The following is a 27363-nucleotide window of genomic DNA, read 5'->3' on the forward strand; positions in this document are numbered from 1 at the left end:
TTATAATCGAATTATTAAAATTATGTAGATTAATTGGTTTGGATAAAAACAACGGTGGATTTCAGTGCACCTGGCAGCAGTTTTATTTATTTGTTAATATTTCAATATGTAGCAAATTTATGATTACATGAAATTAACAAAGCAAATTGTAATGTGAAAATTACTTTGTAACATAATGTTGTATCATATTAACGATATTATTGTACGTGAATTTTTAACTTTTTATTAAATCAAGTGAATACATTTTACGTTTATAATGTAAGTCATCCTGGTAAAGTAAAATTTATTTTTCCATTGAAAACTTAACAAATCTTCGTTTATAAAAAACAAAATACCTACATCAAAAAGTACTACAAAAGTATCAGAAGTTATGTGTATTTCTTACATTATAACATACATTTTTTTCAGTTCCAATACATATATGTTAGGAAAACTTAAACCTGCATTCTAGGCAGATAACAACACTTATTTTTTATGTTAGTGAACAAAATAAAAACTTTAACAATGCAGAAAGCCTAAGAAACAACACTAATAATGAGGCTTCAATACACATTAATATTGTATATAAAATACTTTTGGTCGACTTTAATTTAGTCAACTTCCTCCACAGTGGGCCCTGAGTATCCATTGCCAGTCTGACTTCCGGATCCTTGTCCTCCACCTCCCTGATGAAGTTTGGTCATGATGGGCTGGCACTGCCTCTGCACCGTCTCCAGCTTATGTTGATATTCCTCTTTGTCAGCCAAGGTATTACTGTCGAGCCAGCGGATAGTTTCTTCGCAAAGATTGATGACCATATCTTTGTCTTGCTGAGGCAACTTTGAGCCTTGCTCTTGTACAGCTTGTTTGACAGAAAAGATGTAGCTCTCAAGCTGATTCCTTGTAGCAACCCTCTCACGCTGCTGACTATCCTGTTCACGGTAGCGTTCAGCTTCCGATAGCATTCGATCAATTTCTTCACGGGACAGCCGGCCTTTGTCGTTGGTGATACGGATGTCACTGCTACGTCCGCTGGCTGTATCCTTAGCAGTGACTCGCAGAATTCCATTAGCGTCCATATCAAAAGTCACCTCGATCTGCGGAACTCCGCGAGGAGCTGGTGCAATTCCACTTAGCTCGAATTTACCAAGCAGATTGTTGTCCTTTGTCATAGCACGTTCACCCTCAAAAACTTGAATCGTTACTCCAGGTTGATTGTCAGCGTACGTGGTAAAGATCTGGGTCTTCTTACAGGGGATTCGAGCATTACGTTCTATGATGTTGGTCATAACCCCGCCAGCAGTCTCAATCCCCAGAGAAAGAGGGGCGACGTCAACCAGGAGGACATCTTGAAGGCTGGACGTCTTGCTTTCTTCTCCACTGAGAATAGCTGCCTGTACAGCAGCGCCGTAAGCTACTGCTTCGTCTGGATTGATGGAGAGATTGAGCTGCTTGCCATTGAAGAAGTTCTGCAGTAGGCTCTGGATCTTGGGTATACGTGTTGAACCACCAACTAGAACGATATCTTGGATTGAGCTTTTGCTCATCTTTGCATCAAGAAGAGCTTTTTCAACTGGCTCTAATGTCGCTCTGAACAGATCTGCACAAAGTTCCTCAAAGCGTGCCCTTGAAATTCTAGTATAGAAATCAATGCCATCAAAGAGAGCGTCGATTTCGAGGGTTGCCTCGGTACTAGAGGAAAGAGTACGTTTTGCTCGTTCAGCTGCAGTACGCAAACGGCGAATAGCACGTTGGTTATTCCTGAGATTCTTCTTGTATTTCCTCTCAAATTCTTTTGCAAAATGCTCGACGAGGCGCGAGTCAAAGTCTTCCCCACCCAAATGAGTATCTCCTGCAGTTGACTTTACCTCGAATAGCGAACCTTGATCAATTGACAGGATCGACACATCAAAGGTTCCACCACCCAGATCAAAAATCAGAACGTTTCGTTCTCCCTGTAGGTTCTTGTCTAGTCCATAAGCTAGGGCGGCAGCTGTAGGCTCGTTGATAATTCTCAAGACGTTGATGCCGGCTATGGTTCCCGCATCTTTGGTTGCCTGCCTCTGAGAGTCGTTGAAGTAGGCTGGGACAGTAATAACTGCGTCTTTGATCTTTTGTCCGAGGAAAGCCTCGGCTGTCTCCTTCATTTTAGTCAGAACCATTGAACTGATTTCTTCTGGGTTGAATCGTTTTTTCTCGCCACAAAACTCCACCTCGATCTTGGGTTTTCCTGCCTCTCCAACAACGCGGAAAGGCCAATGCTTGATGTCATTCTGGATCTTTGGATCATCGAAACGCCGGCCGATCAAGCGCTTCGCGTCGAACACAGTGTTCGCCGGGTTTAGGGCCACCTGATTTTTGGCAGCGTCGCCGATCAGCCGCTCGGTATCCGTAAATGCCACATAGCTGGGTGTTGTTCGGTTTCCTTGGTCATTTGCGATTATTTCGACTTTTCCTTGCTGCCAAACTCCGACGCAGGAATACGTCGTACCAAGGTCAATTCCGATTGCGGGCATCTTTGACACACTGAAGTCACTCTTACTCGACGTTTGTTAAAAAAATTAAAAATTTCTTTCTTCTTCTCCGGGATTGATACTACACTTCAAAACTTTGACACTTATGCACGATTGGATTGATTAATTCTTCGATTCTTATAGCGTTAATAAGCTGACTTGAGCAAAACTGCGAAGTTTCTACAGTTCCTCTCGACTTGTCGCGTAGTTAAACACTGGCGTATTGCGTCGACTCCCATCCTTTATATTTCGCGCGAACAATTCGCGACGCAACCAGAAGATTCTGACGAATCGGATGAATCTTCTGAATGCGCTTGCACGCTATTGGCTGTTACCATAGTTACGGCGTCGATTTTTCCAGAACTGAAATGTCTAGATGCGAAGAAAATATCGAAACGGATGGAAATTGTCATAAATTTCAGCGCTTGATTATTCTGGAATACGGACGTATATTCAATCCGTACTGGATTTATATGGTTCGATGCGAATGATTAATCGAATTCGTCTACACGATAAGTTTAGGCCAACAAGGCTGCTGTTTTGACAAAACTTGTCAGTTTTGGTCGCAAGATGATTGAGGCGAGTAAAAAAGGTTACGTCGCAATTACTGTCGCCGTACATTCCAGAAGTAAGTACAATACGTTCGATACGTAACCTATATTAATTGATATCAAGTTATAGTTTAAGGAGGTTACAGTTGATCGAATTCATGTATATATTATAGATTTAAGTGCGACACATCCAATGTACAAGAATAACATGAAACTAACCCTAATTTCCTAAATATAATGCTTTGGAAATCAATGAACATAAATTCTCAGGGCTCTGTTCCATAATCTGCTTTGAATTAATTGTGATAAACATACTTGAACAGTATCCCCGTTTTGAGTTGCCAAAGAACATTCCTGTAGTAATTGTATTATCAGAGTTAGATTAGATTGCGTTGCCACGCTGTCGGAACGAGTAGACAGTGCTCAGCTTCAGAAGTAGATGTGAAAATTTCTGCTCCTGGACTAATTTAGTCTTTCGGTATTTGTGTACAATTAGTAAACTATTGCGCAGACCAATTTATACATAGGTATTGATGTATGCTAATAATTTTAATTGGTATTAGCATGAGAATTGCTACAAAGATCAAATCATATCTTTAAACTTAACATACTTATATAATTTTTAGTAGCTCATAATGGCTCCAAAGGTGGAAATTGTACACGATGAAAAGTTAACTCTTGGCGAAGGGCCTCACTGGGACGAGGAAGCACAAGTACTTTATTTTGTTGATATAGATGAGTCTACTGTTTTCAAGTATGACCCTAGCACTAATAAAATCACCCGGGTCATTGTGGGTAAGTGGCTTGTATATAATTTTCAATCAATCTTGTTCGTATTTATAAAATATTTATAGACTATACAGGCAACATTTTTATCACTATGCATACTATTGATAGGTGCTTGTGCACCTGAATGTAATTGTACAGTGAGGCAGAAAGTTTACAAAACTAAATTATATAAATAATGTCGAATATAGGTTTACAGCTTGAATAGATAATATCATCTGATAAGATTTACCCATATTAAAGCCATAGAAATATTATTTGTATATTTGCTATTTATTTATAATTGAAATTTTTTTGCATACTTACAGATAAACAAAATAAAACAACTATTGGCTTTGTCGTACCTGTAGCAGGTACCAAAGATAAATTTGTCATAGGATATGCAAGTAAATTTGCACTTCTGACCTGGGATGGCGTTAGCACGGATCCAACCAACGTTGAAATCCTTCTTGATGTGAATCCAGGAGCTAAAGTTCGGTTTAATGATGGCAAAGTTGATCCAACAGGTGACCAAAATCTATACAGTATATTTCTGCTACTGTCAATCAATGAAAATCACAGTAAATAAAAATTGTAATATTGATAATGTTATCCACGTTCATCCGTATTGCGTTGCATTTTATGTACAAAGTATAATCATTGAATCAGAAATTTGATATGTTTTTCACTTCACATACATAACCATTTTTCATTCGAGTTTATTAAATGGTCGTGGTGTTAGTGTGAACAACAGGTATAGTATGGAATGATTTTGAGGATATTGGTTTTTATTACTGATTGAATAAGCTTGATCATCTTTGAGTACTAGTATAGCATGTAATAAAAATTTACATGGCACCATGTCTTCAATGACCTTTACATTACATCTCCATAATCTATGATGTTCAACATTTATTCCTTGACTATTTGCAGCAATAGTGTGTTCACAAATTTATCTATATTCTGTTTTGAATTTCCAACACATTGCTCATGAGGTTTGACAAAAAATTCCAGGACGCCTGTGGGCTGGGACAATGACGTCAGAATATAAAAACGTGGGAGAGGAGTTAAGACATGGATCGTTTTATTCCTTAAGTTCAACTGGAAAATCATCAATAACGCATCTTACAAATGTAGGGATTAGTAACGGCCTTGCATGGTCATCTGATCGCAAAACTTTCTATTATATCGATAGTTTCAATCGGGCAATTGACGCATTTGATTGTGATCTTCATAACGGAACATTGAGTAAGTATTGGATCAGGTTTGCTGAGCATATGCATCAACGTTCCACAACACAAGATGTTCAATTGAAGAATACTTTCAGACGGTGCTATTTTAACTACATGTAATATCATAATTTAAATATTACAGAAAATCGGCGTACAGTTTTTGACACAATCAAAAACAAGGTACAGGGATTGCCTGACGGTATGACTATTGATAAAGAAGATAAATTATGGCTTGCCACATTTGGAGGTAGTGCAATTCATCAAGTGGATCCTAACACTGGTTCTCTTCTTCGATCAGTTCAACTTCCAGCAGCAAAGGTACAAAGCTAATAAGTTTATTTAAAACAGTAGCTACTCGGTACATTTAATCAGAATACCTTTATTGTTGATCCAATTTTCTCTATGCCCATGAATTCACCTTATTTATTTTATTTCTACCAATTCGTTTCCCAGATTACCTCAGCTACGTGGGGAGGGCCAAACTTGGATGAACTTTATGTGACAAGTGCTAGCGTACAGGATACGGAAGAGCATCGTTACTCAGGACGTTTGTTTAAAATTACTGGACTTGGTACATCTGGACTTCCAGGTGTACCAGTTAAATTATAAATACATTATGGGATTTGACGTTGTGATAATTTTTTAAATCAATCATAATCAATCCGAGCAATAAAGTGCCTATTTTTATTTACGAGCAAGTTTGAGCTATACATATTTTGAGAATACTTTCTACCTTAGGCGAGTTCTCACGATTGTACTAAATTATTTCACAATAAAGGTACTGTATTGTTTCGAATTTTCACAGTTTACTACCCCCGTTCGGTTCGACAATGCAGTGTTGGAAATTTTGGGTCTTGTGAGCGACCAGCTATCATTGTGCAAAATAATGTTTAAACTCGCTTACTCTTTTCAATTTTTTAAATATGATTCGTTGCCTCAACACCAATTATTTTCGCAAAGAAAGTTTCTGCGTAACTTGTTAACCTCAGAAATAAATATTATGCTTTTATTGCACAACACTTTCCAATCTCAGTGTTATCTTTATGTTTTGAGATTTGTGTTCAGGCAATATTATACTTCACTTATCATGGTAAAGCAGCGCAGCACTGTACACATGATTGCTGATTACAAGTCTTATGTAAGCATTTCTCTCACATTATTTTATAAGTTTTATTTTCACTCTTCAAAAATAAGGAAAATATAAATAATTTCGAGTTTCATAATACCGTATCAAAGATTATGTTGTGATAAGCTATGTAAGCAAGCTAGCCTTCTTGAGATGGAATGGCATTAACGCGTACCTCAATCAATGTTGAAACTCCCATCAATCTGCATAGGCGAGCTATAATTTAATAATATTTAACTCCTCACGGTTGCATCGGGTCATTTTTGGCCTCAGAAACTATATATTTCTTATGGGACGACAAATAAGTGCAACGACGAAGGGTTAATAATGACAGTGTTGTTTGAGTTGTTGAATATGGTTTAGCTTTGTGTTGGGGCTAATTTAAAACTCGTGTCTGAGATAAACAGAGAACAGTACATAGCTTGTACGTCAAAAATGATGTGACAAAAATAGGAATTGCTTTCTCATGACCAAACTTTTTATTAGTTCAAAGTCTAAATAAGACAGTTGATCCATTTGATTATGAATAGGTATTGACATGAAAGAACGAATCAAGTATGTTCAAAAGTTTATAGCACGATTGCAAATGCCAGAATTATGCAACGTACCCTAATCCACTAATTTGCAACTCGATTGTAAATACAGAATTACAGATATGATTCGAGTTGTGATTAAGGTATCGGAATTGATATAAGCGCTCTTATGTTACTCGAATAGTTAAAAAGTCAATGACCAAGCTTATGTCATTCATTGTGTAGATTAGAGAAGTATATGAATCTTAGTCTGAAATACAGTACGTTTTAACCACATACTATAATCTAATCTTTAATTTGCAATCTTGTCTCATAACTCATAGAACTGCTACTTAAATTGTGGTACGACTGTTTGATTTTCCAGTTGCAGTTGCTGTTGTCTGAATTATAGAAGCTCTATTTAGAATTTTTGATACACACTTAAGAGAAAACAACTTCAAAGTTTCTTTTTTAATACCTTGTGCTACATTATTCGAAAAATTTATTCTATTAATTTTTACATTCTGCCAATAATTTACAGTGTCAAGATATTCACTTATCACTCTGATGAAAAGTGCTCACTCTGTCAGGTTATCAACTTTTTATCAGCTAACTTGATAGTGCACTAGTTGTGAAATACTTTGATAATTATTTGCTATATTCTGACGGATTATGTTCACAGTTTCTGTTTCTTTCCAAACCGAAAAAGCAGGAACTTCGTACAATTTTTTCATCGAGCATAAGTGAAGGAATATTTAATTACGCATATTTTGAGTTATGACTTTTGAAAAGACAGCTTCAACTGCCGTGTATTAAAATTCACCTAAAAGGTAAGCATTCATCTATACTAATATTACAAAGAGGAAAGATTTGATTTTTTGTTTGTTTGTTTGTTTGAAGTGAATAGGCTCCTAAACTACTGGACCGATTTAAAAAATTCTTTCACCGTTGGCAAGCTACACTATTTCCGAGTGACATAGGCTATGTGTCATTTTCAAAAAAATTAGGGATGCTTACTAAAACTTGAATAATCTAACCAAAGTTGTAAAAAAATAAACAAAAAACTTCCGTCAATCGCGTGCGCTGCAAAAACTATTAATGATAGAACAAAATGATGTATTACAATTTTTTTATAAATTCACTGTAAACATTGTGTATTTTCTTTCATTATATTATTATATGCCCGTGCGAAGCCGGGATGGGCTGCTAGTGTAATATAACTTGAAAATGTATATTAAAATTGCTATAACATGCTAGTATTTACTGATTACCTGGCTTAATCAATTTTTATAGGCACAAATAATGGCGCCAAAAATTGAAATTATACACGATGAACAGTTAGTTCTTGGCGAAGGACCTCACTGGGACCACGCTACGCAAGTTCTTTATTACGTTGACATACCTGAATCCATGGTTTTCAAGTATAATCCAAAAACCAACAAAATCACTCGAGTCATTGTTGGTAAGTAGCAAAAATTTAACTATATATAGTCCAACTTCAACTTGTAATTTTAAATACAACTAAATTTATAATTTGTATTCAATATGTGCTTACAGATAAACAGAATAAGACAAGTGTGAGCTTTGCAGTACCTGTAGAAGGTACCAAAGATAAATTTGTCATCGGGTATGGCAAGAAGTTTGCTGTTTTGACTTGGGATGGTGTTAGCATAGATCCAACTAAGGTTGACATCCTTGTTGAAGTGGATTCTGGGACTATAAACATATTCAATGATGGCAAAGCTGATCCCTCAGGTATGCAGTATATCCAAAATATATATTCCATTATTGTTTATTGTTGAAACATTATTGCACCAAATTATCTTCGCATAATACTTCACAGCCAACTTCTATTCTATATCAACACTTTCATGATATGTACAAGTAACAACGTACTGATAAACTCACTTTTACTTACTATGTCAAATTGAATAATTGATTTAATCTGAAAAAATTTCAGGGCGTTTGTGGTCTGGTACATGGGAAATGGCCACATTCAAACCAGGTGTCTCAGAATCAAGAAAGGGAACGTTTTATTCTTTAAGTAAAGATGGAAAATCTGCCAAGGCTCACTTTAGTGGTGTGGGAATCAGTAATGGTCTTGCCTGGTCTGCTGATAGAAGAACTTTTTATTATATAGATTCTCTCAATTGGGCAGTTGACGGATTTGATTATAATATTGATACTGGAGAAATAAGTGAGTATTTATCATGGAATCGTCTTATTGCCTAGCATTATGGTATTTGTTACCCTTAAGAATACAGTTTGTTGGGAAACATTTTGTAACAATTATAATTCATGCAATCTAAAATATAATATCATGTCTCTTATGTATAATCAGATAAGAGTTATGAAAGAATACAAATTTTAAAGCGCATCAAGTAACAAATGTTGTCTTCTATATCTAAATAGACAAGAGTTTAAAAAACATAAATTTTAAAGCAAATCGACGAACCATCTTTGACTTGAAAAAGAATAATATCAAGGGGTTACCTGATGGAATGGCAATAGATAGTAAGGATAAATTGTGGTTTGCCACATTCAATGGTAGTGGAGTTCATCAAGTGGATCCTAAAACTGGTACCCACCTCCAGTTTGTGCAACTTCCAACAGCAGGGGTAAGGAAAAGCTCGTTTTGTGTAAAACTGATACCTCTCCATGTTCTATTTTATCAGTGATACCTTTTTCCAGATTACTTCAGTCGCATGGGGTGGACCAAATTTGGATATACTTTATGTGACTAGTGCTAGTCTGTATGAGTCAATAGACCAAAGCGATCTTGACAAGTCCTATGTGGGACGTGTGTTTAAAATTACAGGACTTGATGCATGTGGACTACCAGGTGTCCCAGTCAAGCTCTAAATACACAGAATTACATCTAACCTGTTAATAAAGGAATTACAAATTAATCCAGGAATCACTTCAATGAATAAAAATATTAATTTTAAGCTATTTTAAGCCTTCCAGGTCGCACTTATTTGTCCTTCCATAAGAAATAAATGGTTTCTGGAGACAAAATTGACCGAGTGCGACTGCAAAGGGTTAAAAACTATACTTCACTTGGGAAGTTTTTATAAAAAAAAAAAAAAGAAACAGAATCGTAGTTTTTAACGTTGAAGTTGCCGTTCAAAATTATTCGTTGCATACGAATAAGTATACATAAATTTGACAACAAAGGTATTCCTGATATTTTTAGAGCTCTTGAAACCCATGTTGATGCTTCTACAACATTGTAGAATATTTCTGGAGCTTTCCAGCAGATTTAAGAATATTCTCGATGTTTCTAGAACATTCCAAGAATTTCAGAGAAGATTCATAACTGTTCAAGAATACTCTTATATTTCTAGAATATTAAAGGACACTTTCAGAACTTTAAAGAACGTCCGAGGCTATTTTCGATGTTTCCTGTAGAGCAATCCATACCATTCCAGAACATTTCCGGATCTTTCGGGTGGATTTAAAAGTATTTTCGAAGTTTTTAGAACATACCAGAACTTTTCTGGAACATTGCCACAGGTTCTAGAATATTCTTGATGTTTTTAGATATACCAGAACTTTCGAGACCATTCTCGCAGCTTCCACAACATATCAGAACAATTCCGGAGCTTTCGAGCAGATTCGAAAGTATTCTCGATGATTCTAGGATATTCTAAGAACTTGAGAGTAGATTCACAACTGTTCAAGAATACTCTTAATATTTGTAGAATGTTTAAGGACACTTTCAGAACTTTCGCAACCGTTCGAACTTTTTCGGAGCTCTCCAGCAGTTTTGAAAGTATTATCATTAGTTCTAGAACCTTTTAACTATTTTCAAAACTTATGAATATTAGGCACTAATCTTGATTTTCATAATATTCTGTAACGTTTTGGAATATTTGAAACTGTTTTCGCAGTTTCGATTCGGCGTAAGTGAGCGCGACAAGGGTCAAATTGGGTACAACTCGATATTATCTAAAATGTTTATACATCATGAAGATATTTTTTTATTGTTTTTAACACTACACGCACGCGCTTATTTGTCGTCTCATAAGAAATGCATGGTTTCTGGAGGCAAAAATGACCCAGTGCGACTGTGAAGGGATAATTTTGAGTTCATGGGTTCCGGTTAGGGTTTAGAAAAGGCTTTGACTAATTCATTACGACTCCATCGTTTAATCTACAAGAGTTTTTAAATCGTCTAATCTGCGGTCTAATGGATAGTAAATAATATAATATTATCTCCAAGTGGAAATGTTTTATGCAACCAGCTTTACGACACTACTATCTCATGGTCTCGAACTTTTATCTGGCTTATGTAATATCATTGTAATTAAGAAGGGTGTAGTATTGTGAGATTACTACTTTTTAATTATCAGTCTTTTGTTCTGGTAAATTATCTTTTAGCCATTTCTTGACTTGAGAAACAAATATTATATCTATTGCGACAGATAAAACTACTTTAATTATTTGGTGTTCAGCATAGTGCACGTATATTAGATTTTCTAATTCCATACAAATAATTCTGAGTCTAAATGTGAGTTGCAGTTTTATACATATATGAGAAAAAGAAGCTATATCATCGTAATCCTAGTTCATTTATTCAATTGTGGTCACTTATTTAAATTGTATAACACTGTAAGTGCAGTTTAATTATTTACAGCAATTTCATTAAATGGCTCCAAACATAAAAATTGTGCACAATGAGAAACTAGTTCTTGGTGAGGGTCCATACTGGGATCATGTTGCTCAAGTGCTCTATTATGTTAATGTATTGGAAAGTACTATTTTCAAATATGAACCAAGTACTGAGAAATTCACCCAAGTTATTGTAGGTAGGTTGATTTGAGATCATTTCTCGTCATCACCATAAAGCCTATACGAATATCTAATTTTATTTATATTTAATTTATACATCAATTCTATTCACAGATAAGGAAAAAAAATCGAGTGTGAGCTTCGTTATACCTGTAGAAGGTATCAAAGACAAATTTGTCATTGGGTATGGAAACAAACTTGCCCTTTTGACTTGGAATGGTATCAGTACTTATCCAACGAATCTTGAAATACTTATCAGTTTGAATGAAGCAACTGACACTGTATTTAATGATGGCAAAGTTGATCCCAGAGGTGCTACATCTTTATTGTGATTATCATTGAAAATTACTGATTTTGATTTTGAAAACGATGCCAATGAGATTAAACCATTAAGTAAGTGTTTCTTCAAAAATTCTATGTGTAATTTGGATCAATATGTAAAATTTGAGGTCGTTTGTGGACCGGGACAGTATTCCCAGGTGTCATCACTGGATCCCAAGAACGACGCGGAGAGTTATATAGAATGAATTCACAAGAAAAGTGTGTCACAAGTCATGCTACTGGTATAGGAATTAGCAACGGTCTTGCATGGTCAACTGATCACAAAATATTTTACTACATCGATAGTTTGAATAATACAGTTGATGCATTTGATTATAATATTAACAGTGGAGAACTATGTGAGTATACTTGGTCAAATATTTGTATTATATACACATTTTTCGAGCTGTGGAAGCGTTTAGATTTAGAACTTCTTTTTACGATTATTTCACTAAACGTGATACGACATAACTGGATGAAAAGTATTGTCTGTATCTCAAATTATTAAATAACATGTATCCATGAATTTGAACAAACAGCCAACCGTCGTATAGCTTTTGACTTCGTGAAGAATAATTTGAAGGGGTTTCCTGACGGGATGACTATAGATGTAGAAAATAAACTGTGGGTTGCAGCATTCAATGGAAGTGCTGTACATCAAGTAGACCCTGAAACTGGTTCTCTTCTTCAATCTGTAAAATTCCCTACCTCACAGGTATGTATAAATAGCCCAATCACCATTAAACTAAACTGTTTTTTATGGGATGGTGTTAGCAAAACTGCCATGTGTGAAACGAAACACGCAATCTTTGATTTCTTAAATATAAAATTCTAATGGCTTTAGAATGGTGAAAAAATAATAAACCAGAATAAATTATTGATTTCATAAGTCGTTCTGTTTCTATCAGATAACTTCTGCCACGTGGGGAGGACCAAACTTGGATGAACTCTATGTCACAAGTGCCAGTCACTCGGAAACAGGACAGAATTTTTACGCAGGACGCTTGTTTAAAGTTACAGGACTCGGTACATCTGGTCTCCCAGGTTTCTCAGTCAAATTACAAATACAAAGGGCTTGATGATATATATTATTCTACGTAGAATAGCAAATACTTATTTCATAATGTTTATTAATCATTGGTGTGTGAAATTTTTCTGGAGGAATACTGAAACTAACGTTTTGTATGATGTGAATCCTTGAATTATTCGGCAATCTAATAAACATGTAACTGGAGATGAAATGATCAACCGTAGTTTCATAAACATTCATGCAATTCAGACCAATTAACTGATGACATATTGTATAATAGGCTATCAGCATTATTCTTTAGATACAGTAATATCTTAATTAACTGCAGAGTATGGATGATCTCCCTCACAACATCAAATGTTTATAAAAAAAATTATGAAAACGATTTGGATGAAATATAATGTACATGTTTAAGAAATATTTCAAATTCAATATATCAAATGACACGTTGAGGTATATTTATGAAAAATTTGGTGTTGTATTAAGGTGGCCGTTGATTATATGTGATTATTATCAGGAATTAAGAATAATAATGTCAATGATATGAGATCCAGATATGAATATCAAGGGTGTACAGACGAAACTTTATTCTCGATACTTATATTAAAACTTTATCTACCATTTGAAGATTCATATTTTCGAAAATGTTCCCAGTTTAAAAATGTCCAATGAATGTAAATATGTTATGTAAAAACATATCCTGATAAGTGTCCCTCAACTTTCACTTTACCTAGATCGGTGAAACGAGATTCTATTCTAATTTTAGATTTCATCTATAGATAGTCAAAATTCATCAATCATGATTTGTAGGAAGGTATAACATGGTTAGTAAATTTACCTGACAATAAAACCTGTATGATTAGAGAGTGATGTGGTACTTCTAAGTTTTTTATCACTACCCATTTGAAGATTGTTACCTCCATAAGATGAAGTCTTGATTCTGAACACTCTATATATTTTAGATTTGATTAACTTGACCTTCCATGGAGCTCTCACTGATAGCTTGTCTTATATAAAGAGCAGTTGCGAAGGAAAACTTTTAGTTTGCAATTCTTCTGGATCCTGAGAAGTGAGAACTCTTCCATACTTAAATGTCATTAAGTTCGTAAATTTTTCGTCGCTGTAATTTTCTTTTCTGAAGCAAAATATAGATGCAGTTCAATTATACCTTCGTTATTTTGAAGTGATTGATTAGATTAGACCTACATACATATCCAAAGTTATGACATTTTCTTTTGATTACCCCATCAATCGTTTTGCTATAAATTCCACGTAAGGTTCAAATCACAATATTATAGTAATTCTAATCGCGAGAACATAAGTTGGCTACCATTTCAAATTGTACTTACTATTCACAGTAAGCTCGTTGCAAAGGTTGTGTAGTATTCTAAACATTATATTTGACTTGGTTTGAACATTTCTAGGTTTCACTAATAATGGCACCCCAAATTGATATTATACATGACGAGAAATTAGTTCTCGGCGAAGGACCTCACTGGGATCAGGAAGCACAAGTACTCTACTATGTTGATATACCTGAATCTACTGTCTTCAAGTACGATCCGAGCACCAATAAAGTCACCCGTGTGATTGTGGGTAAGTGGCTAGAACTGAACTTGGAATTACTTATACCAAAGCCATATGAATTGTACAGATAAGTTTATAGTTGATTTACAATTGGAATTCATTATATAATGCTTCCAGATAAACAAAATAAGTCAGCAGTGAGCTTTGTCCTACCTGTGGCAGGTACCAAAGACAAATTTTTGGTTGGACATGGTAAAAAAATAGCTCTTCTGACATGGGATGGTATTACTACAGATCCAACCAATGTTGAAATTCTTGTTGAAGTGGATCCTGGGACTATAAACGTATTTAATGATGGCAAAGCTGACCCTTCAGGTACCTGATGTGAATAGATTGGTGTACTTATCCTTATTCTGTAATGCTTGAGTAGTTAAGAAACTGTACTGATTGTATGTGATTCGATTTTTTTTTAATTCTAGGGCGTTTGTGGTCTGGAACTTGGGAACTAGCTACATTTAAACCAGGCGGACCTGAAACGAGAAGGGGCACCTTTTATTCTTTGAGCAGAGATGGAAAATCTACAAAACCTCATTTCAGCGGTGTGGGATGTAGTAATGGTCTAGCATGGTCTTCAGATACCAAAACGTTTTATTACGTAGATAGTTTTAATTGGACGGTCGATGCATTTGATTATAATATTGACAGCGAAGAGTTGAGTGAGTATTCAACCTACAATTTTGTTCAAACTTCTTATCATTTTTAATATTCATTATCCTGAAAATATATTTAATTTGAATGTACTTCAATAGAACTTTAGTTTATCCAATGTAAAATCATATCAGCTCTATTAATAGTACCATCCCTCTGATGTGTAAACGGAGGATAGTAATAGGCGAATGTAAATTTCACAGCAAATCGACGAACCATCTTTGATTTGAAGAAAAACAATGTCAAGGGAATGCCTGATGGAATGGCCATAGATAAGGAAGACAAATTGTGGTTAGCCACGTGGGGTGGCTATGCTGTTCATCGAATAGACCCTAAAACTGGTAAACATCTTCAGTCTGTCCAGTTTCCTACAGAAAAGGTAAAAAATTATTCTCGAGAGCAAAAAAAAAAATATGATTGATGTAGTGATATTTTGAAGACAAAAATTTTTTCAGATTACTTCGGTAGCGTGGGGTGGACCAAATTTAGATGAACTGTATGTTACCAGTGCTAGCATATTCGAGTCGAAAGATGATCGTTATTCAGGTCGCTTATTTAAGGTTTCAGGACTTGGTATATCTGGACTTCCAGGTGTACCAGTTAAATTGTAAATATTGTATAATCCATAAGCCTGAAAACCACCGATCAAGTGTCCGTTTTTACGTACTAACGTACCATATTGTGTCAAACAAATAAAGCAAATCAAGAATCTCTTGCACTTTGAAAATTTATTGTGAATAATTGTATGCAATGCGTTTTCCAACATATTCTACATCTTCCAATTTTCTGATGATAACTTGAAATAATAATAATAACAATAACAACAATAGTAATAATTTTTTATTTATTGTGCATATGGATAACGTGCCTCCTATGCACCGACCATGCATTTGGACTATGTACCGCAAAAAAAACTAAAATGTTATAATATTATAATATCTCCTTAAATAAGTATTATTATCTCTTCAGTGTCAAATTCAACTGACTAAATTTGTCCCATAATGTCTATTCTTCTATCTCTACATAATTAATCTACATACCTATATTCATCACGTACAATTCGGGTCCAATTTGAATTGAAATATAGATCTTCCGAATGATCGACTATCGAAACTATCCATCGATTGTAGTAAGCTACCGTAATTTAGTCCAGAGAGAAACCTTTGGGTTTTGACAGGAAAGTTTCCGCAACAAGAATACGAATTAGTTCATAACGATTTGTTCGATTAGAATAAGTTTGCATCGGTAAAATAAAGGTACTGAATTTCGCAATGACAAGTATAACTATATCCGCAGTTCGTCCACGGACAAGTATTCTCGACAAGTCGTTGAGTAAAGGGAAAAGTGAGGTTAGCTTGAGTTGTTACGCTCTTTTGTTTTCCGAGCTTGTTCAATACTGCCAAAACCGTGTTTACACTGTGCCCGAATTACAGAACAAGTAAGTAGCCTATGATCAATAATATCTACGGTAATACCAGATCGTTCATTAGTTGTATTAATCGACATTACTGATTGCCATTTGTGTTCTCGATTATTCATGTATGTTGTATGTAAATTTTGTAAACATTATATGATTTATAGACTGGCTGAAATGGGTGCTGAAGTAGGTCACAGAATGACCGACCTTCTTGTAATGAGAGAAAAAAGCGGCAAACGCGAAGTGAAACTATTGAGTGTCCTTCTTTTTATTAAAAGCACAGTTTGGAAATCACTGTTCGGTCGTGAAGCTGACAAACTTGAACATGCTAATGATGATGACCGAACCTATTATATAATAGAAAAGGAAGCTCTGGTCAATAAATTTGTTTCTGTTCCGAAAGACAAAGGGAGTCTAAATTGTGCATCATTTACTGCTGGAATCGTTGAGGCGATTCTTTCCGATTGTGGTTTTGTAAGTACTATCATATTCATACAAGTATTATATAATTACGTGGAAAAAGTTAATTTTATCAATACATGTAAGCAAATTACTTTATATTTTTTACTTACATTTTTATGTAGTAAGAATTTAATGCAGAATTTACTCAACTGTGGCGTAAATAGCATACTAGAATTAGGTTGAAACTGTTCGATACTTTGCCAACTCAAATTTTAACTTGGACATCATTTTCAGTTATTGAAGTTTAAACTATTTCAAAACTAAACCCTTCGCATTTCGAAAAGTGCTTCTGAGAATACTGGTATTAAATTCTAATGTAGAATCTACTCTGAATAAAGTATCAGCTATACCCCAATCTTCACACACGCAACATAAATGATTTCGTTAAGCTCTCGTGAATATACAAATGTTGAAAACAATGGTGGACACATGCTGTTACCATTTCAAACTTTCCAAACAGTGTCTTGGTTTCATTATCTAAAAAAATATTATCATATGAATTTAAAAATTCTGGCATATTTAATCCATCAAGAACTTCATTTCACTTGTTTTGTGTTCAAAGTCTATTACAGTTTTCCACTGAAAGGATCTTGCTTTAGTTATAAATCGTTTACAGGCCCGTATTTCATTTAGTAAGACTTGTTTGTTTTTTGGCAGGTGGTTGACATGTACATACATATTTGTAGAGATTTTTGGTATAGATTACTCTAAATATTTTCAAACCCAGCAGACTCAGTGTCAGTGATACATTCGACCTTTATACATAAATATGAACCATACTCAAATTTGTTACACAAATAAAAGTACAAATTTAGAAAGAAGCAAGTAAAAGTTATGGGATACTGTAGTGTAAAGTTTAATAATTTGACATGGAATAAATCGAGCCATTGTCTTTGTATGAAATCTTTGATATGCATGGAAAAATGTTTATTAGTATCTAAGTACTTCGACATAAGTATTGTATCATCAACATCCTTGACCTGTTCATACTCATCTTATATTTAATGCAACAAGAATTACTAAGCGTACAATTAATTACAGCCGTTGATAGATTATTCTAATTGTGATAATTCTATTTGAAAAATTCAGAAAGCGAAGTTGGATCTATCTACGAATCCGTTATTCAGCTCCACTTTATATTTATCTAAATGTGTGAATCATACTGGAGATAGCAACAGTTTTGACCGATATTTTACATAGATCTGATTATACCATTTCGCTTTTATAAAAAATTTCTGATGATCGTTAGTTATAATCTGAATTATTCTCGACATACAACTTCGCATTTAGAAGCTAGAGGCAAACAACTCACATATTTCAAATCCAGTAAATTTCATTTGCTGCAACAATATACCGATGGTTGATCATAAAATATTCATCATCCTATTTCCAAATCATGTGTGTCTGCATGGGCGGATACAGATCTCTTTTCTGTTTGTTTGCATTTATCAGTTACCAGGAGTGGTTCAGAGGTAGTTGGAATATGCCCTATGACTCACTTTCAGTCTGTAACCATTCGTCATTGTATTGGTATGAGGTATGAGAAGTGCATCACAAATCATATGTTTTCACCGTTCTGTTCTTCAGGAAAATTTTTACCAATACTAAATGAGAACCATATTTGAGTTGTGAATATTTGCAAATCGAAATTTTTTTGCGCTGTATAGGTGTTTTCAAAAAAATGATTTTTACTCATGTTATGTTTACAGCCAGCAAAAGTGACTGCGCATTGGCACAAAGGAACAACATATATGGTGAAATTTGATCATGCAGTTATTACTCGTGATAAGCAACTTGAAGATCGTTAAACTAAATTGGTTCTGTAGGTACTTTTAAATTATGAATAATTATTTTCTCAATAAGAAACTTTGAGGATTTTTGATTCTATGGAATCTGTTATATTGATATAATGAATCTGAAATATTAATGCAACAGATAGCTAACTTACGAAATTCGTTGATATCACGATATCGAAATGAACTTCTATGAAATTGAATTAAATTTTATCCTTGTGCATAAAGAAAAATAAATTTAATTAAATCATTTGTAATGCAAAAAATTTCTGTCACTCCACACCAAATACTGTCCATTAATTATTCAGCAATCCTTACACCTATAAAAAAAAAACCAGGGTTAATATAGGTTACAATATCATTATTATTATTATCAATGTTGATATTCTTTACATTGTTGTTGATATATTACAAGGTAATTATTACTATCGTTTGCTAATTTAATATGTTTAAGCAAACTTGAATTCTCTGTCAGCATAGCTGACCTGACCAGTACGAAATCGGTGCTCTTTCCTGTCCTGTGGTGAAAAAGAAACAAACATTAATCACCGTTAGGAATAGCTTTATTACGTCCAGTATAGTAGTTTTGAAATATTTAATGAAATAATATACCCTGTCCCTTTTCACTAGCCAAGTAAAGAACAGGATGGGTGTCCATATTGCTGCATAGTACTGCAGACCACCTTTCAGAGTAGGCCTAAAATATTCATAGGTTTTTGCTCTCGCTGCCATAAATCGTTGTAGTCCTGCATCAAACTAAATACAAGCATTTTAATCAACTATGAGTTTGCAAATAAAGAACTTATTCAAGTTACAGATCAATATATTAGCATATGTAATTTTTCTAAATTCAGCAAAACAAGTATACATAGGTATAATTATCTTTATTTTCTTGTTTTATTATAATATTAGGAATGTCTTGAAACTATCATGTAATATGTCGCGATACTTGAATTTTTGCTGAATTGCCTTCTGTCGAATGATTCATGAAAAGCGTAATCACAATATGCATCGGATGAATTCTTATTGTCAATCTGTTATTACAGGAAACAAAGAGAAGATGTCTGACTTTTCAAAGATAGGGAACAGTGTATTAATTTTAATCATTAGTGTATGTGCGTAATAGCCTTTATTTCGATTACTGTGTTTCGTCTCCTTAACTTTCTCTGGGTGCTTTGATCAATTTCATTCAAATTTAGGATTAAAAAATAGAATAAAATTTCATGGTTGATGGATGAAAAATTGTTTATATCTCGCTTAATTTACACAGTAGTGTTCAACAATTGTTCGCTGTTTAGGATTGTATTGTGAATTGATCTAGTTAAATAATACAAGATAATACACAGAATCGGAAAACCAAACACCGCATGATAGATGATAAGACGTGGGAGTGCATATCATAAATATACTGACAGTTGATAAGCAGTCACGAGGACGACCTTTAACTTTAGACAACCAACAAATACGGATTTGCGTTCTTTCAATTCAAATCGATCTCATTAAATTTTTAACTGAAGAAATACCCGCATATATGTGAAAACACAACATTTAGACACAAGAGAAAGATTATTATCTGATAAGTTGCTCGTGTAAAATTATAGGGAGAATAATAAAAAAAATTTTTGAAGTAGCATTCTTTTTAACTACTTGCTGTACTGCGTATAATTTTCGGAACTAATCGAGTCGACTTGGTATCGGCATCACTGAATGATTGCAATTAATGTATACCCTTTTATATTAGTCTTATTGGATAAGAAGAGGGGTCTAGTTAAGTCCGAATAACTTCAGCGGTTCATCGTTGGCAGCCCATTGTTAATGCATGCTGCTAATAAAGTAACAGAGCATAAAGTACTACGCTTGGATAATACAAGAATACAAAAATCCAAACAGAAAATACACGAGAAATCAATAACTCTATAATATCCTGCTTTGAAATAATTAAACCATTTAACTTTGAAACTAATCATTTATCCGCCATTTTCTCAAATTCGCGTTTCAATTAAATATTAGTTGGTAAACCTGTAAATTCCTTGGATCTCGTGTACGATATTTTTACATAACACATAACCTACGAATGCGTCGATGGTGCTCTACACTAAAATATGCTTAGTCCCGAATTTTTTATACGATTTTCACAAATAAATTCATCATATTTACCACATTATTACATTAATGAACAGGCATGAAAAACACTGAATGCGGTGTATTGAGAATGTGAAGTTTAAGGAATTGAGGTTGCGTGTTCAATCATAATCGTTATGCAAAACTACGCACCGGAGCACCTCCTTCGCCTGTTCCAGCTCGGTACGGATTTCCGGCAATCTTTTGCAACTCCTGACGAAGTTCATTTCGCCGAGCATTTCTTTTAATTTCGAGCCTCAACTGCTCGGGTGAAATATCGTAATTATTTTTATTCGTCGTCATGTCGACGATTCGGACTGCTGCGGCAGAACTGGTACAATCCTACTAACCAGTATTACCAATCTTTTAAATGGTCGAGCTGAATGAGCTGAAGCTTCCCGAGCATGTGCAGATTGTATTCAATAATTTTCTCAAATGTTTATGATTTAGGCGAACGCTAAAGTTAATTCTACTGATTATAAAAAAAGAGCATCAGTAATGCCTGAAATCATTCGTTTCTCGTATGGCAATTCAGTATTCTTTGCGATGTTTCACGATTTTCCCTCTGTCGTTTTGCGCAACTACAGAAGATATGCGTTAGGATTGGTTAGGATAATGTATTGAAGAACAATGTAGTGTGTTTCTGAGATGAAGCAAATAGATCGTCCTTAAAATCGGAGACATAGTATATTACTGCAGACAAAATTCATTTCACTTATCATTTCGATCGCCATAATAATTACCCTGTATAACCGTCAGCAGTACATCTAGTGGTTGCTTTAATTAGCTAAAGTGGGTTAATATTCCTAAGAAATTTTCCAAGTTCTCCTGTTCCAACTGAAACAAGAGGAAAAAATTCTAAACATTCATATCGTACAACGCAATTGCAGATATGAATCTGCAATCCACGTAGCAAACGCCCCATGACAATGATTCGACATCGAGGCAGAAGGCGTTGATAGGCTAGCGCACCAAGTCACATGATTTACTGTGAAATAAATAGGCCAATCATGTAGCCATGGAATACTCACGTGATTCTCTCGATACCTACTGCGTTGCAGTACAAAGGCTGTAAATACCGCGTTGTGCCAGTTGTTCTGCGACGAGCACGTTGAGCGAACGGGATTTGTGTGCGTTAAATAGTAATTAAGTAAATTGGTAAGTCCCGATATATCTATTTAAAATCTTGATATGTTTCAAATTATTCGATAAAAACTTAAATATCTTACTGCAAAATTATCAATTTTTATCTGGGATACTCTTATGGCTTTGAATCTATTGTATGTATGTATTTACCTCACTTTCTACTACATAATACTTTGTACATGGAATAATATATTGACATGATGACAGCATTTTTTATTGCTACGATTTAATGATATTGACCCACAATTGTTGATCTTTGGTTCAATGAACCGTTACATATACGGTAATTCTAGAATCTTAGTTCTGACCCTACTCGATTCCGCCACTGTAAATGTAATTAATATCTTATTTTTTTCTATCAAATTTGTCAATTCATTGCGTTTGTCAACAAAGGCCTTACCATCCTCTCGTTGTATTGTTGGCGGAACTCACTGCGAACCAGAAGCGTCATCACAGCGTCACTTTGTTTTGAATCCGAATTATAAGATGGCGTAAGGATAAGAGTTGTTTGCTAAATTATAAGAAAAAAGACTAAAGAAAACGTCTAATGTTTCGGAATCCACACACTTGTGTGCATGTATATACGTAGTTAACTTTTACGTAGCACCGCAAGATGTGAATCATACGACATTGTGATAGCTGACATTGAACTGTGGCTTTCAATAATTCCGACAAAGTAACTTATCGTTAATGCCACAGCGTTCTTTATTTCATGCGTGTTAATTTTCCAGTGTGTAATTGCAGATTTCCCATCGGTGATTATTTTCCATAAAATTCAAATAACCGCATTACGATGTTTTCAGGTAAACAGCATTAATCATGAAGGTTTTTTTCGTATTTATGGTGGGTGTGATCGCCGTTAGTCAAGCAATTTCCTTCTTCGACCTTGTTCTTGAGGAGTGGGGCACTTTCAAGGTAACGTATACAAACGTTAATGTGATCTATCACCTCGCAAGTTGCATACATATATTATAGGTATATGTTATATGTACATATAATATATAAAACTTTTATATTATATATAAATTATTTTATTTTTTCGAAGTTGTTAACCTTTTTTTACTTTGTCCTTCAATGCCATATCTTTTCAGGCAATCTGTAAGAACCCCTGATAATGCGTGTACGAAGTTGCTATCATTCTTTTTTATCGATACACGACACTTTTGTTTTGTACAGTCTGTGCCAATGCAAATGTTTTTATTTTGCCATAGTCGGCATAGATCTGCATATTGGTTTACCGTATTATCGTGATAATTAGGTTATACTCGTGGTGTACGATTTCAATGAAAAACAATTAAGATTTATCGAGGTTAAAGTTGATAACGTTAATATAACGAAATGTTCTGTTTTTTATCGCTATTCTGGAATTAGGATTATTAGAATCGCCGTAATATAAATTGTAGCTCTGCTAACTGCTTCCAAAGTTCGGAAAGTCAGTTAAATATATATATATAATGTGAATGAGCTAGTAGCTAGCCATTTTTTTTTTTTACGTCCATTAGAATGTAGTGTAAACTTCTGTAAACATAAAACTCACCAATCACAAAAATTTCCCATGTTATCAAAATTTATCATCATTTTTCAGCAGTGTTCGTAACCATATATGTTTTAATGTAATTGCTTATGGTTGTTTTGTAGTTTATATTTATATTTTCATAATGGCATTACTTTTTTATTGAGTGAATAGATAATTAATTTATGGGATAGAAATATCTGTGATCAACCACTAGGTGGGTAACCATTGGGCCTATTTTTGAAAGTAGGAGACCAATAGCAATCTAATTTGAAACAATGCGAAACAAGTTGTTGAGAGAAAAAAATAATTTTTGACATGTCACTATACCAACGTTTAGTAGTTCTTTGTATCTCAAGTGATTTGCATCGTGTATCCTTCCCTAATTTCAAGTCATATCATCAGTACTTTACTCATTTAACAAGATGTCGTTTCACGAAACAATTGATCTTATTATATTGCTTTCACTTGTAATTGTATAACCAACTTGGTGATACTTTATTAACAGTGTAAAGTAGTACTCATATTACAAAAAAAACTACCGACCCATCTTTATTGTTCTAATAGAAACTTTATTAAGGTAGTGATCCTTATTGAATGGTATATAAACAATTTTGTGTGCCACACCAACAGAAACAATGGATATGAAATTTATGCCTGCAGTGTACCTTTGAGTATTTATAACTTTATCTATAGTCACAAACATTGCAGAGTCGTCAACTTATAACATCGTTATTTTTTTTTTTTTTTTTTTTTTTTTTACAGCTAACACATAGGAAAAAGTATGACAACGATGTAGAGGAAAAATTCAGGATGAAAATCTTCATGGACAATAAGCACAAAGTTGCCAAACACAATGCCAAGTATGAAATGGGCCTTGTTTCGTACAAATTGGAACTTAACAAGTATGGAGACCTGGTTAGTGCTTTGCTGAGATATCTTTTTAAATTATTTGTACATCTATTTTCTCTATGAATTAGGGTATTTGTATACATCAAAATGTATATCAATTTATATAACAGCTTTATTTTCATTATTGTTTCAGTAATTTCAGTTGTTATTTGTATATGATACATAATACATAACTGTACTTTTATAGCTTCATCACGAATTCGTTGATATGATGAATGGCTTTAACAAGTCTATCAACACACTGAAGCGATCAAACATTGAGCGGCCAATTGGTGCCACTTTTATCCCACCTGCGAATGTTAAAATCCCAGAATCTTTTGACTGGAGGGACGAGGGAGCTGTAACTGCTGTGAAGGATCAAAAACAGTGTGGTTCATGTTGGGCGTTCTCTACAGTGAGTTCCCTTTTCGTAATTATACAGAGAAACTATAGAAGTTTGGAATAACCCAATTTTGGTAATGCATATCAATACATAAGATCTTGGTAGCTGAAAGAAATATGATATAGTAATCAGGAAGGCGTTAAAATACTAAAAGCAAGTAAGACTGTAAAGAATTATGATTAAATATTTCATTTTCGACTAATAGCTTGACTATTACATCAATTTTTTTTTTCTCGATTAATGCTTAATATTCAATATTTGCATTACAATTCAGAGATAAGTTTCTTATTTATCACTTGTTTATAGGTTATTTCTTATGTTTTTAATACCTATCTATAATTTTAAATAATATTCTCTTCTAAAAAAAAAAAAATTTAAGGGAGTTAAGATTTTTGAAGAGTGAAAATTGTCCACAGTTATTGTAGTAAACATTGTATCAAATTTATTCATATAGACTGGTGCCTTGGAAGCTCAGCACTTCAGGAAAACGGGAGTGCTAGTGTCTTTGAGTGAGCAGAATTTGGTCGATTGTTCTGGCAAATATGGTAACAATGGATGTAATGGTGGCTTGATGGACCAAGCCTTCCAGTACATTAAAGACAACAAAGGGATTGATACTGAGAAGAGCTACCCATATGAGGGACAAGATGATTCATGCCGGTAATTAGAATGATAATACTTGCTATGATTCAAGTTCTCAAACATTGAATATATATGTATGACTGCTTTGTGGCTTCTGTTGTAAGTTTATGCTATCATAATTTCATTTCGAGATGATTCTTTTTTTTTTTCATTTCTACACATCTATACTACATTGATGTTTGCCAAGGTATTCTTCAAAATTTTTACGAATATGGATTACAAAGATTTATTGATTTTAGTCAGACTAATTCAGGTATTTGTCAGAGTCAATTCTTTCTTTCGTCATTACAAAGGTCATAATTCTGATTGTAACATATATGAAAATATGAAAGAGATCGATCTCTGTGATGTGGTTCTAATTACTATTACAAACTTTGATTTTAGGCTATTCTGCCTCTTTGTTCCTGATGAAAATTGTTAGTATCAATCAAGGAAAATTTGTTAGACCTGTACCAGTTTCATAGCGAAAAATAATTTTAATGTTTACAAAGAAAGTCACAACTGCCGTTCGCTCTTGGTTTTCAACTTGGTGTGTGTGCGTGTGTGTGTGCGTGGGTGTTAAAAATTTTGGTTCGCAGGGCGGTGTGAGTGGGTGCGTGTGTGTGTGTGCGCGCCTGCATGGGCGCACATGTACGTGTAGATACATACATACATATAACCAACCTGCCAACAAAAAATTTCAATAACGAGATGTTTTCGCAGAACTAATATATTTACAAGTACATCTTTCTATTACAGTTATAACCCTCGTAACAATGGAGCTACCGATGTTGGCTATGTAGATATTCCTCAGGGAGATGAAGAAAAGTTGCAGGCTGCTATTGCTACCATTGGGCCAGTTTCTGTTGCTATTGATGCTTCCCATGAAAGCTTCCAGTTATACTCTGAAGGTAATGAATTCTTCATAACTTTACAAAATAAAAGACTCGAATTAATGGAAATTGGTACTGGTGAACACTTTTTAGAATACAAAATTAATTGAATCTCTCATGGTCATCACTAATACAAATTGCGAATTAGCTCCATTTTGAATTTCTAAAATTGAACTCAGTATTGAAAGATTTTTATTCTTCCAGGTGTTTATTATGAAGCTGGTTGTTCCGAAACTAACCTGGACCATGGAGTTTTAGCTGTTGGTTACGGTACTGATGAAAATGGCATGGATTATTGGCTCGTCAAGAACAGTTGGGGTGGTGATTGGGGTGACCACGGGTATATCAAGATGGCCCGAAATAAGAACAACCATTGTGGAATTGCTTCTACAGCAAGTTATCCTCTTGTTTAATTATGGCAATATAGAGTGATGAGATTTATGTTATTCATGAATTATTTTCTGGAATTATTTAATAGATAACATCAATTTCATATGTGATTCTAACTGATAAAGTTTATGTACCTATTTTTGTTTTATTATTACTTTGCGATACATTTAATATTTTATATACTCGTAATTTTTATAATTTCAATATATAAGTATTAAATTACAACCGTAAAAAAATCAAATGTTATTAGTAGTAAATATTTCAGTCCACGGATAGACGGATAGATCTTGCCAATGCGACGTTTAAAACTGATGACATGAATGTAATATTTTATATTTTAACTGTTAATGAATATGGAGTACTTTTGAACAGTTTGGCAGATTTGAATTTTGTTACTTATCCCTTATACGTAGATCACACTAATAACGTGAAATATTTATAAGTACAATTTTTCTTTATCATTTGCCACATTATCTAATTCTACGTTGTAGAAGAACGAACAAATTCAATAGAATATCTTACGAATATAAATCAGACATCAATCATGAGTCGAAATTTAGATTTATTATATCTGTAACAAAAATCCATTTCTCAGTCTGGGATGATTGTTGGAAATTCCTAAATTCAGGTCAATGTTCGAAGAGCTCGTAATTAG

At 34.2% G+C, this 27363-nt stretch overlaps 6 protein-coding genes and 1 pseudogene across 8 annotated transcripts; 5 read left to right on the top strand and 2 right to left on the bottom strand.

Moving 5' to 3' along the window:
• Positions 1-51: 51 nt before the first annotated feature.
• LOC124180839 (major heat shock 70 kDa protein Ab-like) lies at positions 52-2681 on the bottom strand. Its single transcript, XM_046566691.1, has one exon. It carries the CDS (start codon positions 2493-2495, stop codon positions 591-593), a length of 1905 nt encoding a protein of 634 aa, XP_046422647.1. The 5' UTR covers positions 2496-2681; the 3' UTR covers positions 52-590.
• A 528-nt stretch (positions 2682-3209) lies between these two features.
• LOC124180707 lies at positions 3210-9587 on the top strand (annotated as a pseudogene).
• A 1619-nt stretch (positions 9588-11206) lies between these two features.
• Positions 11207-12872, top strand: LOC124180708 (regucalcin-like). Its single transcript, XM_046566454.1, has 5 exons — positions 11207-11489; positions 11587-11784; positions 11922-12152; positions 12333-12508; positions 12702-12872. Exons 1-5 carry the CDS (start codon positions 11330-11332, stop codon positions 12870-12872), a joined length of 936 nt encoding a protein of 311 aa, XP_046422410.1. The 5' UTR covers positions 11207-11329.
• A 913-nt stretch (positions 12873-13785) lies between these two features.
• LOC124180849 (regucalcin-like) lies at positions 13786-15785 on the top strand. 2 transcript variants are annotated; one of them, XM_046566722.1, is made up of 6 exons: positions 13786-13892; positions 14248-14419; positions 14528-14725; positions 14830-15066; positions 15262-15437; positions 15514-15785. In XM_046566722.1, the coding sequence occupies exons 2-6, from the start codon at positions 14260-14262 to the stop codon at positions 15667-15669; spliced, it is 927 nt and encodes a 308-aa protein (XP_046422678.1). In that variant the 5' UTR covers positions 13786-13892; positions 14248-14259; the 3' UTR covers positions 15670-15785. The 2 variants fall into 2 exon arrangements, with proteins under 2 accessions (XP_046422678.1, XP_046422677.1); XM_046566721.1 differs by having other exon boundaries at positions 13855-13924.
• A 300-nt stretch (positions 15786-16085) lies between these two features.
• LOC124180854 (trafficking protein particle complex subunit 5) lies at positions 16086-18982 on the top strand. Of its 2 annotated transcripts, none has more exons than XM_046566738.1 (3): positions 16086-16496; positions 16640-16949; positions 17595-18604. In XM_046566738.1, exons 1-3 carry the CDS (start codon positions 16330-16332, stop codon positions 17646-17648), a joined length of 531 nt encoding a protein of 176 aa, XP_046422694.1. In that variant the 5' UTR covers positions 16086-16329; the 3' UTR covers positions 17649-18604. The 2 variants fall into 2 exon arrangements, with proteins under 2 accessions (XP_046422694.1, XP_046422693.1); XM_046566737.1 differs by lacking the exon at positions 17595-18604 and adding an exon at positions 18647-18982 and having other exon boundaries at positions 16209-16496.
• Positions 18983-19076: 94 nt separating this feature from the next.
• Positions 19077-21215, bottom strand: LOC124180855 (NADH dehydrogenase [ubiquinone] 1 beta subcomplex subunit 4). Its single transcript, XM_046566739.1, has 3 exons — positions 21005-21215; positions 19343-19486; positions 19077-19248 (listed from the first exon to the last, which is right to left on the bottom strand). The coding sequence occupies exons 1-3, from the start codon at positions 21152-21154 to the stop codon at positions 19180-19182; spliced, it is 363 nt and encodes a 120-aa protein (XP_046422695.1). The 5' UTR covers positions 21155-21215; the 3' UTR covers positions 19077-19179.
• Positions 21216-21856: 641 nt separating this feature from the next.
• Positions 21857-27082, top strand: LOC124180844 (cathepsin L). Its single transcript, XM_046566712.1, has 7 exons — positions 21857-22009; positions 22801-22912; positions 24276-24428; positions 24610-24816; positions 25259-25464; positions 26185-26336; positions 26523-27082. The coding sequence occupies exons 2-7, from the start codon at positions 22817-22819 to the stop codon at positions 26729-26731; spliced, it is 1023 nt and encodes a 340-aa protein (XP_046422668.1). The 5' UTR covers positions 21857-22009; positions 22801-22816; the 3' UTR covers positions 26732-27082.
• Positions 27083-27363: the final 281 nt, after the last annotated feature.

The sequence above is a fragment of the Neodiprion fabricii genome, chromosome 4 (assembly GCF_021155785.1).
Source record: "Neodiprion fabricii isolate iyNeoFabr1 chromosome 4, iyNeoFabr1.1, whole genome shotgun sequence".
Lineage (NCBI taxonomy): Eukaryota > Metazoa > Arthropoda > Insecta > Hymenoptera > Diprionidae > Neodiprion > Neodiprion fabricii.

Bases quoted from the DNA above. Each gene is read 5' to 3' on its own strand.
- LOC124180839 (XM_046566691.1), bottom strand. From the start codon at position 2,495: ATGCCCGCAATCGGAATTGACCTTGGTACGACGTATTCCTGCGTCGGA.
- LOC124180708 (XM_046566454.1), top strand. From the start codon at position 11,330: ATGGCTCCAAACATAAAAATTGTGCACAATGAGAAACTAGTTCTTGGT. The intron at 11,785-11,921 runs GTGCTACATCTT...GTAAAATTTGAG, and splicing joins TGGCAAAGTTGATCCCAGAG to GTCGTTTGTGGACCGGGACA. The intron at 12,509-12,701 runs GTATGTATAAAT...TGTTTCTATCAG, and splicing joins TAAAATTCCCTACCTCACAG to ATAACTTCTGCCACGTGGGG.
- LOC124180849 (XM_046566722.1), top strand. From the start codon at position 14,260: ATGGCACCCCAAATTGATATTATACATGACGAGAAATTAGTTCTCGGC. The intron at 14,726-14,829 runs GTACCTGATGTG...TTTTAATTCTAG, and splicing joins TGGCAAAGCTGACCCTTCAG to GGCGTTTGTGGTCTGGAACT. The intron at 15,067-15,261 runs GTGAGTATTCAA...TAAATTTCACAG, and splicing joins TATTGACAGCGAAGAGTTGA to CAAATCGACGAACCATCTTT.
- LOC124180854 (XM_046566737.1), top strand. From the start codon at position 16,330: ATGACAAGTATAACTATATCCGCAGTTCGTCCACGGACAAGTATTCTC. The intron at 16,497-16,639 runs GTAAGTAGCCTA...TATGATTTATAG, and splicing joins GTGCCCGAATTACAGAACAA to ACTGGCTGAAATGGGTGCTG. The intron at 16,950-18,646 runs GTAAGTACTATC...TTATGTTTACAG, and splicing joins TTCTTTCCGATTGTGGTTTT to CCAGCAAAAGTGACTGCGCA.
- LOC124180855 (XM_046566739.1), bottom strand. From the start codon at position 21,154: ATGACGACGAATAAAAATAATTACGATATTTCACCCGAGCAGTTGAGG. The intron at 19,487-21,004 runs GTGCGTAGTTTT...GCTTGTATTTAG, and splicing joins CAGGCGAAGGAGGTGCTCCG to TTTGATGCAGGACTACAACG. The intron at 19,249-19,342 runs GTATATTATTTC...TTTTCACCACAG, and splicing joins GGCTAGTGAAAAGGGACAGG to GACAGGAAAGAGCACCGATT.
- LOC124180844 (XM_046566712.1), top strand. From the start codon at position 22,817: ATGAAGGTTTTTTTCGTATTTATGGTGGGTGTGATCGCCGTTAGTCAA. The intron at 24,429-24,609 runs GTTAGTGCTTTG...GTACTTTTATAG, and splicing joins TTAACAAGTATGGAGACCTG to CTTCATCACGAATTCGTTGA. The intron at 26,337-26,522 runs GTAATGAATTCT...TTATTCTTCCAG, and splicing joins CTTCCAGTTATACTCTGAAG to GTGTTTATTATGAAGCTGGT.